The 14,462-nt window shown below is 31.8% G+C and overlaps 2 protein-coding genes across 2 annotated transcripts; one reads left to right on the top strand and one right to left on the bottom strand.

Annotated features, from left to right (window-relative positions):
* Nucleotides 1-1,272: 1,272 nt before the first annotated feature.
* Nucleotides 1,273-9,324, top strand: LOC115718652 (U-box domain-containing protein 33). Its single transcript, XM_030647474.2, has 7 exons — nt 1,273-1,791; nt 5,758-5,876; nt 6,075-6,184; nt 6,461-7,028; nt 7,402-7,953; nt 8,050-8,766; nt 8,899-9,324. Exons 1-7 carry the CDS (start codon nt 1,509-1,511, stop codon nt 9,079-9,081), a joined length of 2,532 nt encoding a protein of 843 aa, XP_030503334.2. The 5' UTR covers nt 1,273-1,508; the 3' UTR covers nt 9,082-9,324.
* Nucleotides 9,325-9,564: 240 nt separating this feature from the next.
* Nucleotides 9,565-14,067, bottom strand: LOC115718653 (clathrin interactor EPSIN 1). Its single transcript, XM_030647477.2, has 4 exons — nt 10,889-14,067; nt 10,651-10,773; nt 10,394-10,555; nt 9,565-10,302 (listed from the first exon to the last, which is right to left on the bottom strand). Exons 1-4 carry the CDS (start codon nt 11,029-11,031, stop codon nt 9,777-9,779), a joined length of 954 nt encoding a protein of 317 aa, XP_030503337.1. The 5' UTR covers nt 11,032-14,067; the 3' UTR covers nt 9,565-9,776.
* Between the last annotated feature and the right edge of the window lie 395 nt (nt 14,068-14,462).

The following is a 14,462-nucleotide window of genomic DNA, read 5'->3' as shown; positions in this document are numbered from 1 at the left end:
AGCAACTGAAAGGACACTACGGCAGTAAAATGGTAACGGAATGAAATTTTGTCTAAAGACGACATTTATAACAATTGCAAGTGATTTCAATGGTTGTAATATCCTTTTAAATAAACCCTCAAAATAAAAAAATAAAAAAAAACCTTTTAAATAAACAACAAGTCCTTTTTTTCAGTCAAGCAAATCAATGGTTACAAACACAGTCTTTCATGCAAAGTCTTGATTATGATAGTATTTTAGATTTTATAACAAATTCTCCATTACAAATTACAATAGTTTTTTCCTTTTTGATAGAAGCTTTTTTCTTTTTTTTTTTAAAAACCAATAAATTGTAAAATTAAGTTAGGAAAAAAGAAATAAAAACATAATAAATTTACTGTATATACGAAGAAAACTAATTCATCATACCTAACGCACATGTAGCAAACGAACATGATCTATGAGTAGATTTTTTAAATTATTATTATTTTCTAATTCTTGTAAAAAGAAAAATTAGAAGATTGATTAAATTATTTTTAATAATGTGAGATTTTTAATAATAATTATTAATTTTTTTAATTCTTGTAAAAATAAAATAATAATATAATGAATACTTCAACAATAAATTTTTGAAAGGGTCTACCGATGAATGTACTCTTGTTAATTTTGGCATTTAAAATAATTTTTCTAAAATTTAATTTTTTTTATTGTACTTTATGTTATAGTTATTTAAAATATTTTATAAATTTTATTTTAAAAAAATAGAAAAATTTAACATGCCTCAAATAGTTTGTTACAAGTTAGACTCTTTTATATGTTATATGTGTGCAGAATTAAGGAGGCGTTTGGTTGAGAGGAATGAAAATATAGAAATAAGAATGGGAATGAGAATAAGAATAGGAATGGAATAAAATTTAAAATGCATAAAAAAATTGATAAAAAAATAATTAAATTTTTTTTCTTGTTACATTGGAATGGTCATTCCTTCCATTTTAAAATGGAATAGTCATTCCACCAAAATGGTGGAAAGAGCATTCCATTGGAATGTCATTCAAATACTTTAAAATGCAACCAAACAAAGGAATGGAATGAAAATTGTTTCCTTTCCATTCCATTCCATTTCATTACCTCCAACCAAACGCCACCTAAGTGTTTAAATTATATTTTTAATTTTTTTATAATTTTATAAAATACCTTAAATAATTATAATATAAAAAAATTAAACTAAAAAATTGTTGTGGACCCATTTGTAATATTTTATTTAATGATACTAGAATTTCTGGTTTCCTTCTTGGCCAAATTGCTGTCAAGTCATTACGAAAAGGTCAAATCTCCGTTGGAAATCATGAAAAGAAATCTCCACGAAATAGTCTCACGCACCTCACTTAATTGTTACTTTGAAAGATACCATCACTAGGTCTACCTGACTGCCACATTAACACTCCATACTTATCTTCATAGCCCACCTCAACTTTCAGCTCTGTTCTCTCCACTGCCGATCTTCGTCGACCCCATTTTTCCCGGAAAAAATGGAGCTTCTAAGCCCTAAATACCCTCCTAACCACGTACCTTCTTCGCCTGAATTCGTTTCCGGGTTTTCTTCTCCAGCAAGTTTCCCAGTTGAGTTTGATCGGGCAATCACTTGCCAGGTGTCTGATATCGTCGAGGACGATGGTGACAAGGTGTACGTGGCAGTTGGGAAGTCTGTGGAGAAAGCATTGTGCCTGCTTAATTGGACTTTCAGACAGTTTAAGGGTAACCAAGTTTGTATTCTTCATGTTTCTCAGCCTTCTCACCTCATTCCCACTCACTGTAAGTCCTTATCTTTTCCTACTATTCGTGTATTTTGGTCTACTGGGTGTTTGGAATTTCGGAAAATTTATTTCAATTCCTTGTTTTACTGTGTACTTTTATGATGATTATGCACAAAGGGCAAATAGGCATATACAAGTTCTTGCTTTTATAAAAACAAAATTGATGTTTATAATCTTTGATTTACTTCCTCCTTTAAATTATGAATGTTTGAAATGTTAACACTGTTCACTTTTCAAAAGCTTATTACGGCTGGGAACTCTTATTCAGCTTTCAAAATTCAAATATCATAAATGTGGTGTGTACATATAATATATAGGGATGACTATTTATTGATTATTGATTGGTAATTTTTAGTGTAATAATGATCGGTTATATTTAGAGGTGGCAAAACGGGTCATCGTGTTGTGTTGGTGTTATATTTTATATGACCTGCTTCTATATTTTGTGTCACGCGTGTCGCTTTGTTTTTTAACTCGTGTCTAATTTTCTCAATCCTAACTCAACCAGTAAAAAATTGTGTTGTATTCATGCTGATCCACTGTAGCTCGTTTTGCTATTATTGTAACTGTAGTTTTAATGAAAAATAATAAATTTAGGTTCCATTAAAAAATTTATATACAATTATGTGTATATAGTTTGTTATATATATGATAAAAATAAAAAAATTTAAAATATTTTTATTTTCATCTTAAAAGAAAATTAAACTTTATATTTCTAATTTAATTTTGAATCACTAAATATATATTTTTATATAAATCATATTATTATTATTAAGATTTTTTTTATTTTATTATATTGTATCAAATTCGTGTGAAGCGTGTCATGTCGAGTTTGACTTATTTTTATTTCGTGTCAAGTCATATTGACCTGTTTTCAACCTGCATCTAATTTTCCTAATCCTAACCACTAAAATTCGTGTCGTGTCATGTTCGTGTACCGTGTCGAAACGCGTTTTGCCATTCCTAATTATATTTTTTACTTTTTATTGAAAGATATTTTTTTTACTTTTAATAATATTTTCTACATATATGTTATTATTAAATAAATATTTATTTTACAGAATCAAATTAATTATGATTAATTATATATTTTAAAAAATAACTAATTAATATATTCAATAGACTTTTTAGTAATTAATATTTTTAAAATAAATTATTTTTATATTTAACTTTTTATTATTATTTTTTTAATATTCAAACTATTGATTATAATATTTGTAATAAAAGTTGATTTTTTTATTCTACTTCTTTTAAAATAAATTTATTAAGCAATAAATAACTATTTGGTACCTATATTTATTTAAAAGGCTAATTATAATATTTCTTCCCCTGAACTTTGACATGTACTAAATCGTGTCCGCTGAACTTTTTTGGCCCTTAAAAATTCCCCCCGAACTATTGAGATTGTTAAATTTAAGGACTTTTGTCTAATTTCATTCAATTTTACTATTTCAGTGATTGTTTATGTACTAAACCATGCTCCCCAAATTTTGATATCTACCAAATCATGCCCTCAAACTTTGATATGTACTAAATCATGCCCCTTGAACTTTCATCTATGTTAGAATTTTTTTACTAAAATTAGACAAAAGTCCTTAAATCTAACAATCTCAATAGTTCAGGAGAAATTTTAACGGTCAAAAAAGTTGAGGAGGCATGATTTGGTACATGTCAAAGTTCGGGGGGAAAAATTACTAATTAGCCTATTTAAAATACAAACTCAATACTTTATGTTTCTAATAACGATCACTTGGTACTCTTTATTTACAAATCCCACATTTGTACTATCTCTTTTAGTAGACTTAAATTTCTAGTATGACTAGATTACCCCTCATTTAAATGTTTTATATGATTTTAAATATTTTTATATATTATGGGTTCACTTAGTACGTCGTATTACACTGTATTATAATGCATAGTATCATATTGAATTGTATTTTATACAATATTTTTATGTAAAACTATATGTGGTATTAATTTTTATGAGCACCTAAATATATAATATTTTATAGCATAAATTAAAGTTTAACATAGTATTATATAAAATTATTATTTATAATCCAATTCAATATAATACAATACAATACAATATGACCAAATACGATGTTCCAAACGATTTAATAAATAAAAAACTAAAGAAAATTCAATTCGATTCAACTTCCACTTTTATCCATATAAAAAAAATCATTTTTATCTTCGATGTTCTCTTTTTTGTTCCTCCTAATTCAGATATACAATAGTTAGACCAAAACTAATATATTTTATATAAATAAATACAAGACTTGAAATCAAACAAAAAGAATACTGAACATATATTATTTAGATTTTTACAACTCACCTCCTTATATATAAATATATTAGCTTCAAATCATAAGGCTACTATGTAGTAGATGTTGTGATGCGAACACAATACAAAAAAAAAAAAAAAAAAACAGAAAAGACCAACCTTCAGATTTAGGCATGAAAAATATGACTTATCAAAGATAAGAAAAAAAAAAAAAAGAATCGTACAGTTTTTTTTTTTTTTTTTTAAAAAAAAAATATTAACTCATGTAATGCTAAATTAAATGAAATTAATACTAAAAAGGGGATAATCTAGTTATACTTTAGGTCCACTAAAGTCAAAGATAGGGTACCAAGTGTGTATAATTTGTAAATAAAACGTACCAATTAATTATTTTTAGAAACACTAAACTTGTATTTTGATGAAACATAAGCTACTAATGTATTCACTCTTTGTAAATAAATAAATTAAAAATATTAAAATAATAAAAAAAAAAATTATTAATTAAAAAATAAACAAATATAAATATTAAAACACTAAGTAAAATCTTTTCGTTTAAAAAAAATTAAAAAAAAAAATAAGATGAAAACTTTTTCAACTTAAAACAAATAACAAATTTAATATTTATGTATATCGTATGTGATGAAGTTAAACTAGTTTATGGATCTATTCTTTCCCGATCTGAGTGATTTGGTAATATTGTGAGTATAGATCTTGGATAATCTTTGTTGGCAGGTAGCGATTTGGATTGAAAGAGTACTTAAAGGAAATGATAGAAAAAATAATTCTCTACATATTTATTTATATTTTTTTTACTGATTTTATTTACTGTAAAGGTAGATAACCATAAAAATAATTATGGAGATAATGAATGATATCAATCGGTGACGAAGAAATGGATAGAATTGACACGTAGGTGTATAAAATTATAAAAAGATAAAAATACATTGACTCTAGGTAAAATTAATAGGGTTATAAATGAAAAAGTAAAATCAAATTATAAAAAATGGGAGGGTATAATGCATTTTTCATTTAGTTTTATAATTTTTATTAGATTTTAAACTTGTTTCTATAGAAATTTTTAAATTTTTTAATAAAAACTAAATATTTAAGTGTAATAATTTAAATTAAAATTATATGTGCAATAATTTTAAATTAAAAGGTTATATGTGAAATTATTTTAAATTGTAAAATTATGTGTTATAATTTTAAATTATAAGAAGTTTTATTATAAATTTTAAAATAATTTAAGTACAAAAAAATATTAATTGCTAAAACAACCTTGTTTAGTAACAAATTGTTAAAAAAATAATTAATAATTATAATTAATTTAATTTCAAAATAAAATTAATGTTAATTAAAGATTTATAAGAAAATAAATTATTAATTTATTATTAATTTACAATTTATTTTTTATTTAATTTTTAAATTAATGACACTCATACAATAATAATTATTAAAAGTAAATGTAACCATTAAAATTATTTTTGCTGCTGTCCAAAGTAAGGACAACGATCAAGATTCCCATGAGCATTGTGAATCTCGTCTAATATTTTACGTTTGGCATGCCTCTGGGCTGCGCACATGTATATATTTTCTTTGATTATTATCATATTATTTATGAACAAAGTGATCCAATTTCGTATTGTTTGTCATTTAATTTATGATTAAATTGGGCAGTAGGAAAACTTCCAGCAGCTCAAGCAAATGTCGATGTGGTATCAGCTTATAGGAAGTACGAAAGGGAACAAGCATTGAAGCTCTTACAAAGTTACTTGAGTGTTTGCTCTGGAGCAGAGGTGCAATACTTAACTTTTAGCATAACGACCATGTGGATTATGTTCTGTAGAAATTGTAACAAGTATATTCTCATGGAAATCTACCTTCTATATTTCTTGAATGGAAAATTGGATAATTTTGAAATTTTCTACATCGTGAAAGTTTAGAATTGTCTCTACAGTTCACTAAAATTCTGTATACAATCACATACCTCACAGGTGACAGCCAGCTTAATTACAGTTGAAGCAAATCAAGTACAGAAAGGAATAGTGGATTTGGTGAATGAATATGGTATTAGGAAGCTTGTCATGGGGGCTGTTACAGAAAAGTAAGTAGTATTATTAGTACTACTAATTATTGTCACTTGGATCATGCTTTTTGCTATTCAAGCTTATTTGGACGACAACAAAAATTGCATAACTAAAGAGAGCCAATCTTAGCACATTTTTACAGACTTTTACATTTGTTCTAGTCTTTTTTTTTGAGGGGCCATACTGTTGATAATATAATGTTTGTTCCATGCTTTGCTTTCTCATAATGAAACTTGTAGTTTTATTTTCTGTTTTCTTTTCTAAGTAGCTTCATTTTGGATGACTTAAAACAGTTTTATGAAGGTGAAAAAGAGGTCAAGCAAAGCATACCATGTTGCAAAAAATGCCCCATTGTTTTGTGAAATATGGTTTGTCAACAACGGGAACCACGTGTGGACTAGACACTCTTCTGAGGACCCAAGCTCACTTCCTTCGTGTAGTCGTTCAAAGCTTGCAACTATAGGGAAAAACATATTTAGATCATTTTTACATGGTAAGAATAAGTCAATCCATTTAAATTGGCTTCAATTCAATTCTGCTAGTGGTGCAATCTGTGCTCAATTAAGGAACCAGGTTCAGTGTGAACCGTTTCATCCGGATTTGGCTTCTTCATCGACTTTGTATAGTTCTCCAAGTACTTTCCTCAGTGATCTCAATGGTTTATTTAGCCCTACAAGTGCTAATGTTGGTTCAGGGTATAATTCTTCAGAAAGAAGAGTGTCTTCAGACTCTGATGAAGAGAGGTTATATAGTCAGCTTATTGATCTCAGGGTAGAAGCCGAGACGTCTAGGAATAACGCACACTTGGATACATTAAAGCGAAGAAAGTTGGAATCAGATGCCATCGAAGCTATAAGTAAGGTAACTTTGATCTGAAAGCTTATGAGTTTTATATCTACGGATTTTGTTCCTTCAGGTTAATATATGGCTTATGAAAGTGACACTGTGAACTTCTCAATTATTTGAAATCCATATCTAGGCTAAATTAACTGTATAACTACTCTTTTATTTTTGCCAGTAATGTAACCTTTCAAATTCAATCAAATAAAAAGTAAATTTTCCAATGTAAACTTATAAGAGTAGTCTAAACTCATATTTCTCTTGTTGATAGAATATCTAAGTAGCAACTACAAAACATATACGGGCTGCATACTGACTGATGTTGATCTTGAAATCAAAATTTATGAATCAATTCTTGTTATCTCATTTAATAGTATTCTCTCTTTCCTTTTAGGCCGAAATGCTTGATTCTGCCTTCTCACATGAAGGCAAACTTAGAAAAGAGGCTGAGGATGCGTTAAAGATTACATTAGAGGAACAAGAAATTCTATTGAAAGAAAGAAAAGATATAACTCTAGAGCTTCATAGGACCATGAGAAATGTTGCACTACTTGACAGTCGTGCACAAGAAGCACTCAACAGGAATGACGAAGCTTCTGATGAACTGAAGCTAGTGCAAGAATCTATTGCAACCTTGAGGCAGGAAAAGCACAGGATTCGAAAACAGAAGATGGAAGCAGTACGCTGGCTTGAGCGGTGGAGAAGTCGTGGACAAGGTCGAGGTGTGAACTGTACTAGTCTTATTGGGTGCACTGATGAGTTGCCTGAGTTGGCAGAATTTTCATTGTCGGATTTGGAAACTGCAACATGTAATTTTTCGGAGAGCTTCATAATTGGGCATGGTGGTTATGGTTGTGTTTACAAAGGGGAGCTGTTAGGTAGAACCGTTGCTATTAAAAAGTTGCATTCATATAACTTGCAAGGAGAGTCAGAATTTCAACAAGAGGTTCTCTCTCTCACACACATTTTTGCATAGTTGATATGCAATTACCTTCTTTTCCTTTTGCCCTGTCCATTTTCACGGTTGTTTTTTAAACTGCAGGTAAAAGTTCTAGGCAAACTACAACATCCTCATCTTGTAGCACTGCTTGGTGTGTGCCCAGACGCCTGGTCCCTTGTATATGAATATTTGCCTAATGGCAGCCTTCAATGTCATTTGTTCAAGAAAAACAATGTTTTGACCTGGAAAGTCAGAGCACGGATTATAGCCGAAATTGCTAGTGCGCTTTGCTTTTTGCACTCTTCAAAGACTCAGAAAATTGTCCATGGTGATTTGACACCTCGAAATATACTCTTAGATTCTGCTCTCAGTTGCAAGATTTGTGATTTTGGGATTTGCAGGATGATAAATGAGGACAACTTATATTGCCCAAGTTTGAGATGGTCAAAGGGGCCAAAGGGTGCCTTTTCTTACACAGATCCAGAGTTCCGGAGAATTGGAGTCCTGACATCCAAGTCCGATGCTTACTCCTTCGGTTTAATCACCCTGCAGTTACTCACAAGAAGGCCTCCAGTAGGTTTAGCAGGTGAGGTCCGCAAAGCAATTTCATCAGCAAAATTGGCATCCATATTGGATTCCTCAGCTGGAGAATGGCCAAACCATGTTGTTAGGCGATTAGTAGACATTGGCTTGCAATGTTGCGAATTGAACGGTAGAGATAGACCAGATATAACACCCTGTCTAGTGAGAGAACTCGAGCAGTTGCATGTCTCAGAAGAGCGGCTGGTACCATCATTCTTCTTGTGCCCCATTCTTCAGGTAAGGCTGCTTCTCATGTCTTTCAATCAAACCCCAACTCTAAACAAGCTCAAGCTTTCCCGAAATTTGAGTGTAAGGTTGAAACTTGTTCTTTAACTTGGCTCACATCCTAATGTTCTGGTTTACTTTCAGGAAATAATGCATGACCCTCAGGTGGCTGCTGATGGATTCACTTATGAAAGGGAAGCCATCCAAGGATGGTTGGAAAATGGCAAAGAGACTTCTCCAATGACCAATTTAAAACTAAGTCACCTGCATCTCATTCCCAACCACGCTATACGGCTTGCGATTCAGGAGTGGCTTTGCAAAGCATAACAACAAAATCATCTCAAGAAAATTTTGTATGTAATTGCGTTACTAGTAAATACAGTGTGTATAATGTCATATGTTGCAAGCTATCTTCTCACTTCTTTTTTTCTTCTTCTCAAACTTGCAATTTTGTTTGGTTTGCCTTAACTAGAGATATGAAATATAAAAAGAGGACTGTTCCACAGATTTGGCTGTGATTGTAACTGTAACTGTGACATGATCTAATCTAATTCAAGACCACTTGAGAAATCACTGACCCTGCTAGTTGAGATGTAACCTAAATAACCAACAAAACAAAGGTGATTTCTATTTTATAAAATGAGGTTTATGATTAAATCAAAGTTTCAATCACGAGTGATCTTTTTAACCCAGCTGCAAAACATTTGTGTTGAAATATAAATGTGACAATTGAGTAACAATTGGAAGTGGAAAAAAAGAATCACAGCCCAAGAACTCCAGCCAAAAAGGGCCATTCATATACACATTACATTCTCGTCACTGATTTTACTTATTTATTACTAAATAGTGAAGTATTTTTCTGAAATATATGATACACATATTGATGTCCTTACCACAGAGAGATGTATCGTAAAAATTCAAAACTGGATACATTAAAGCCTCTTATAAATTTACGGTCATCAAGTGATATATAAAGAAATCCAGAGATAAGTTTACAGCCCCCATAAACAAATAAACAAAATTCAAAGTAGCGAAGCATTACTTTTCTTGTGAGCATCACTAAAGGGATGATCCTCCTCTATTGAAGTTCCAAGTCTTGACCCATCAATCTCACCATTTAAAAGCGGGTTAGCCTCTCCAACTCGGTCCCATCCATGAAAGTCACTCTCCTCAGGAGAAGGAGCCATGTTCTCCTTGACACTCATTTCAGCAGCAGCTTTCATAGTATTCGAACTCTCTGTTTTGTTGCCCAAGTTTAGTCTTTCATTCTTGATTATAAAAGTTTCATCTTTTTTAGCATAAGGGGTCATCATGTTCTCCTGATTTTCATGGCTAATGAACTGAGAGTTACACCTTCCATAAGTTTCAACTGATGTTTGTCTTAAAATCTTTTGTGGGGTTGATGACCTTTGTGTGAAGCTTCCAAATCCCTGAATCCCTCTACTTAGCTTCCGAGCTTTATCTCTTTCTTCTTTAAGCAGAGGACCCTTTTCAAGTAGATTCAGTACTCTCTCTGATTTTTTTCTAGCTGCAAGACCCCAGTTGAACCTGTCATAGAGAATAAATAAACCTTCTTAGTTTCTTCATATACATAAATCGTGTTAACAAAGATTTGTTTCAAAATTCTAAGAAGACATACCCTTTTTCGTCTATGTACTGAAACCTTTCAATCTCTTTAATGACATCTTTTTCCCCTTGAAATTCATCTCCGACACTCTCTGGTCCATGAGTCAACAAATGCTCAAGAACAATCAGAGAGTTGTAACAGACCCTCCAATTTTTCTTTTCAAATTTCAGAAATCTGATTCACACCCAGTTGTCAAATCATGTGTTAGATTTATCGTTCAGTCTCAGAATTTCAAAAGAGCAAAAACAAAAACAGAAGTACGCAGAAACCTTTTGTGCAAAATCTCAACAATTCTGGTGTAATCATCTATCTCAAAAGCAGATCTTGAGATTGAAGACAAGGTCCGAGTGTCAGGAGCCCATGGATTCCCATTGGTGGCTTCTTCAGTTAATCTTAAGACATTAAAACACAAGAACCACACAATTACGGGATAATTATAAAAAAATAAGGCCAACTTAGTTTTACAAATTAATGAATTAAATAAAGATGAGAAAAAGAAAAACTCACAACTCTGCTGGTGTAACATCTGTGAGGGCCAATCTGGCAGTCTTGATCTTCTCCTTGAAGAAAAATGAAGCTTGTTTTTTGAATTCACGGAAAGAAGAAGGTGCACTGTTTTCACAGTTGTTTTTGCTTAAAATTGAGGACATGTCTGAAAATACAGGTTAGAAAATCTGAAGACTAATTTGGTATTAGAGTTAAATCCAATAAAACAGAAAAACAATACATACACCTAATGTCTCTGTGTGACCAAAAAAAAAAAGGAGAGACTAAAACCAGATGGTTTCAAAGGTTTTGAAAAATAGCAGTGTGATGATGAAAACAATGTCAATGTCTCTCTGTGTGGTTAAATTAGAATATTGAAGATATTAACTTGTAAAACAGAGCTTTATTATTATAATAATAGAGTTTAATTAGTCAATGATGTTGTTTTATTGTATTTAATAAGATGAGAAGAGTGTTTCAAATGTCAAACTACTAGAGAGCACCATTAAGGAAGAAGGCACAGAAGTCCTTGTTTTGGTTTTCGGTTTTAAAATTTAAACGCCTTCTTCATTCATCAATCAAACCATTTCCAAGATAGTTTTCTTTTCCTTTTTTTATCTTTATTTTTTTTAGTACAAACAAGTCAAACTTTATACATACGTACTTGTAGATGTACACCACTATACTAGCAAGTACTTTACTGATCATTGAAAAGTTGTCAGATTCATCCTACCGTGGGATGAGATCTATGATGTGATCTGATCTGATCCGTGTTAAAAGAAAAAAAAAAATTGAATTGTAGACCACATTCTTGATTTCGAATCTTATGGCCCCACCTTTGAACCCCATTTGAATATTTGCCATCTGATGCTACACATATAAAAAACTGTTTTTTTTTTTTTTTGAGGGATATACAAATCTGTCCTTTATACAAAGATCCATACGTGAAACTCATACAGACACAAATCAAATCCATTAAAAAATGCTTTATACTAGAAAAGTATAATCAACATGAAAACGTACATATAGCAATGAATTCATCAGAAGACTGTACGATTTAACAAAAAAGAAAAAAGAAAAAGCAGACTTTATGACAAATTTTTAAGTAGATAATAGGGCAGGTATGCCTCTTTGTTCACACTGCATGACTATGACCGTTTATAGTTTAGGGTATGACCACAACTCCACAAGGTTATCTCTCTATTCTTTATGTTTATGCTATATAGTAACCACGTAACACTCACATTTTATATAGATAGATATCTTATATTTATATAGATACATGAGTTTGAAAGTTCATCATAGAAGCAAATATTAATTAATTCTAATGTAATCAACTAATAACCACAAAACTCCCAATGAATCCTTCATTGTGCAACACGGCACGTTAGTAATAAAGCTTTTTAATGAGAAGCCGGCATTTGGATTGTGTTTATCGAAAGTTATTCTTTGTTTATTTATATAATACAAAAACGAATTTGTAGTATAGTTCCTCCAAATGAAAAAGGTGTACGGAAGAAGTCTCGTGGAAAGTTAGATGTAGTCTCGAAAGGAGTTTCAAAAGTCCAGTTTATCTACTTCAGAAGTTGTTCGCCTTTATGAAAAGTTAGATGTCATTCGGAAGGGCATTTCCAGAAGTCTAACTTGTTCATCCGGAAGGAGTCTCTAGGGAAAGCTAGTCTTCGTCTAGAAAGGAGTTCTGGATGGCTTGATGTTCCCTCCTAGATCTTTGTTTTTGGGATCCTGTAGACAGCTTTTGACCTGTGGAAGAACTAGAAGAAGTGGAGATTGATCCCACTCTTCTATCCAGAAAACTAACGATTGGGAAAGGTTTAGAGCCAAAAATAAAATCAATATTGATAAAATTTCCAAGGTCAAACCCTGACCTCTTTGCATGGTCACATGGAGACATGGTCAGAATAGACCCTTCCGTGATGACCCATGCACTAAACATTGATCTAAACATCTAACACGTGCAATAAAAAAGGAGGTTGGTGGACAAAGAGTGCACCCAAGTGCTGAAATATGAAGTCGAAGGGCTACGTGCCAATGACTTTATCACTGAAGCATTCTACCCATGTAAAGCCCGCTTAGTTAATTTGGAAATTAGCAGTTATTTATGTTAATTATGAAATTATTTATAGCCATTTAAATAATTTATTACTGTTATTTATGGAATCCAGATATGCATGATTATGTCATCAGTAGCTTTTATATTTCGCATTTCCGGTGTCCGGTATTTTGGAACTCGGCGTTTGGCTCAGTAGAAATCACAACTTAGTATGTTAGTAATTTGGGGACGGGTTTTAGACATTGGGAATGTCGGGAATGGCCGGGAATTTAGAATGTCCCAAAAATACCCCTTTAGTATGATTTTCATGATTTTATGGTGGAGGGGCAAAATGGTCTTTTTGCCCCATTAGTGTTTTGTCTTTTAGTGAGTTTATTAATTGAAAATAAATGTTAAATGTTTATTTAAATTGTTAATTGTTGGCTGAAATGGTTTTGGGTTAAGTGGCATTACTCTTTTAATTTCTTTCACTTTTCAAACACTTAGTCAAAAAATAGAAATTTTCAAGAAACTCTCTCTCTCTTTTCCTCTCATTTCGGCTGGTGCATGGGATTCAAAGGGCTGGATTTTTGTTCAATTTTCAAGTGGATTCTCATCCTAATCTAAGCATTTTTCCAAGCTAGGTTAGCTCTCTTGTTTTCTTCCTTTAAATTTTGAGAAAAATGATGAAAAAGTTGAGTGAAATGCATGATGATTTTAGTAATTGTTGCTGCTGTGATTTTGTTGTTTTTCTAAAGTTCAAAGCATGATTATTTGATGTTAATTGAGTTGTTTGAAGCATGAGTAGCTAGGTTGTTCAAGCTTTTAGTTTTTATGTGAAAAAGTTGTGAATTTTTGAAAGAAATGGTTCATTTTGTTCTGTGATGTTGCTGGATGTTCTTGTTAGTTTGCAGAGGTAATATTATACTTAGTTATGTAGAATTAAGTTGGTTTGCATGCTTGTTTAGGTGGTTTGCTCAAGCTTGAGTTTGGAACTCAAAGCTTGAGCTCCAATGGCAAATTTTGTATCTGTGGTTTCTGGGTAGGTTTGATGCCTTGGATATGTTATTTGGGACATATAGAGCAGGTCTGGAAAGTTTGGGACCAATTGGGGTTAAATTGGTCGAGTTATGAAATTTTATGGTTGCTGCCTGCGAGGAACCGATTCGGTTGAGCATCCGGAATTCGGATGGGGGTTCGGTAATTCCCGAACCGGAATTCGGTTGGGCAACCGGTCTGCCGGTTGGGGAATTTTTCCGAACCCTAGTTTTCCTCGTTTTTAGGTTTTTAGGGGTATTGCCATGCTTTCTATCGATAGGGAAACTTTTAGTTTCAAGTTTTAGTCCCCGGGAAGTGATTTAGCGTGTCACTTATAGCGTTGTGATTTTTATGGTTTAGGAGCCGATGTCCGCCGTTCGGCTTCGGTTCCGGTCGGGTTGGCCAGGCACACACGAAATCGGAATCAAGGTAAGATTAGTATAACAGTATGCATATGTAGATTACATGTTTATCGTGCATGTAGGAAGCCTGCTAGATTACATTAGA

Source organism: Cannabis sativa, chromosome 2 (assembly GCF_029168945.1).
Source record: "Cannabis sativa cultivar Pink pepper isolate KNU-18-1 chromosome 2, ASM2916894v1, whole genome shotgun sequence".
NCBI classification, from domain to species: Eukaryota; Viridiplantae; Streptophyta; class Magnoliopsida; order Rosales; family Cannabaceae; genus Cannabis; species Cannabis sativa.
The sequence above is the reverse complement of the archived record's forward strand: the minus strand, read 5'-3'. Positions and strand labels throughout refer to the sequence as shown.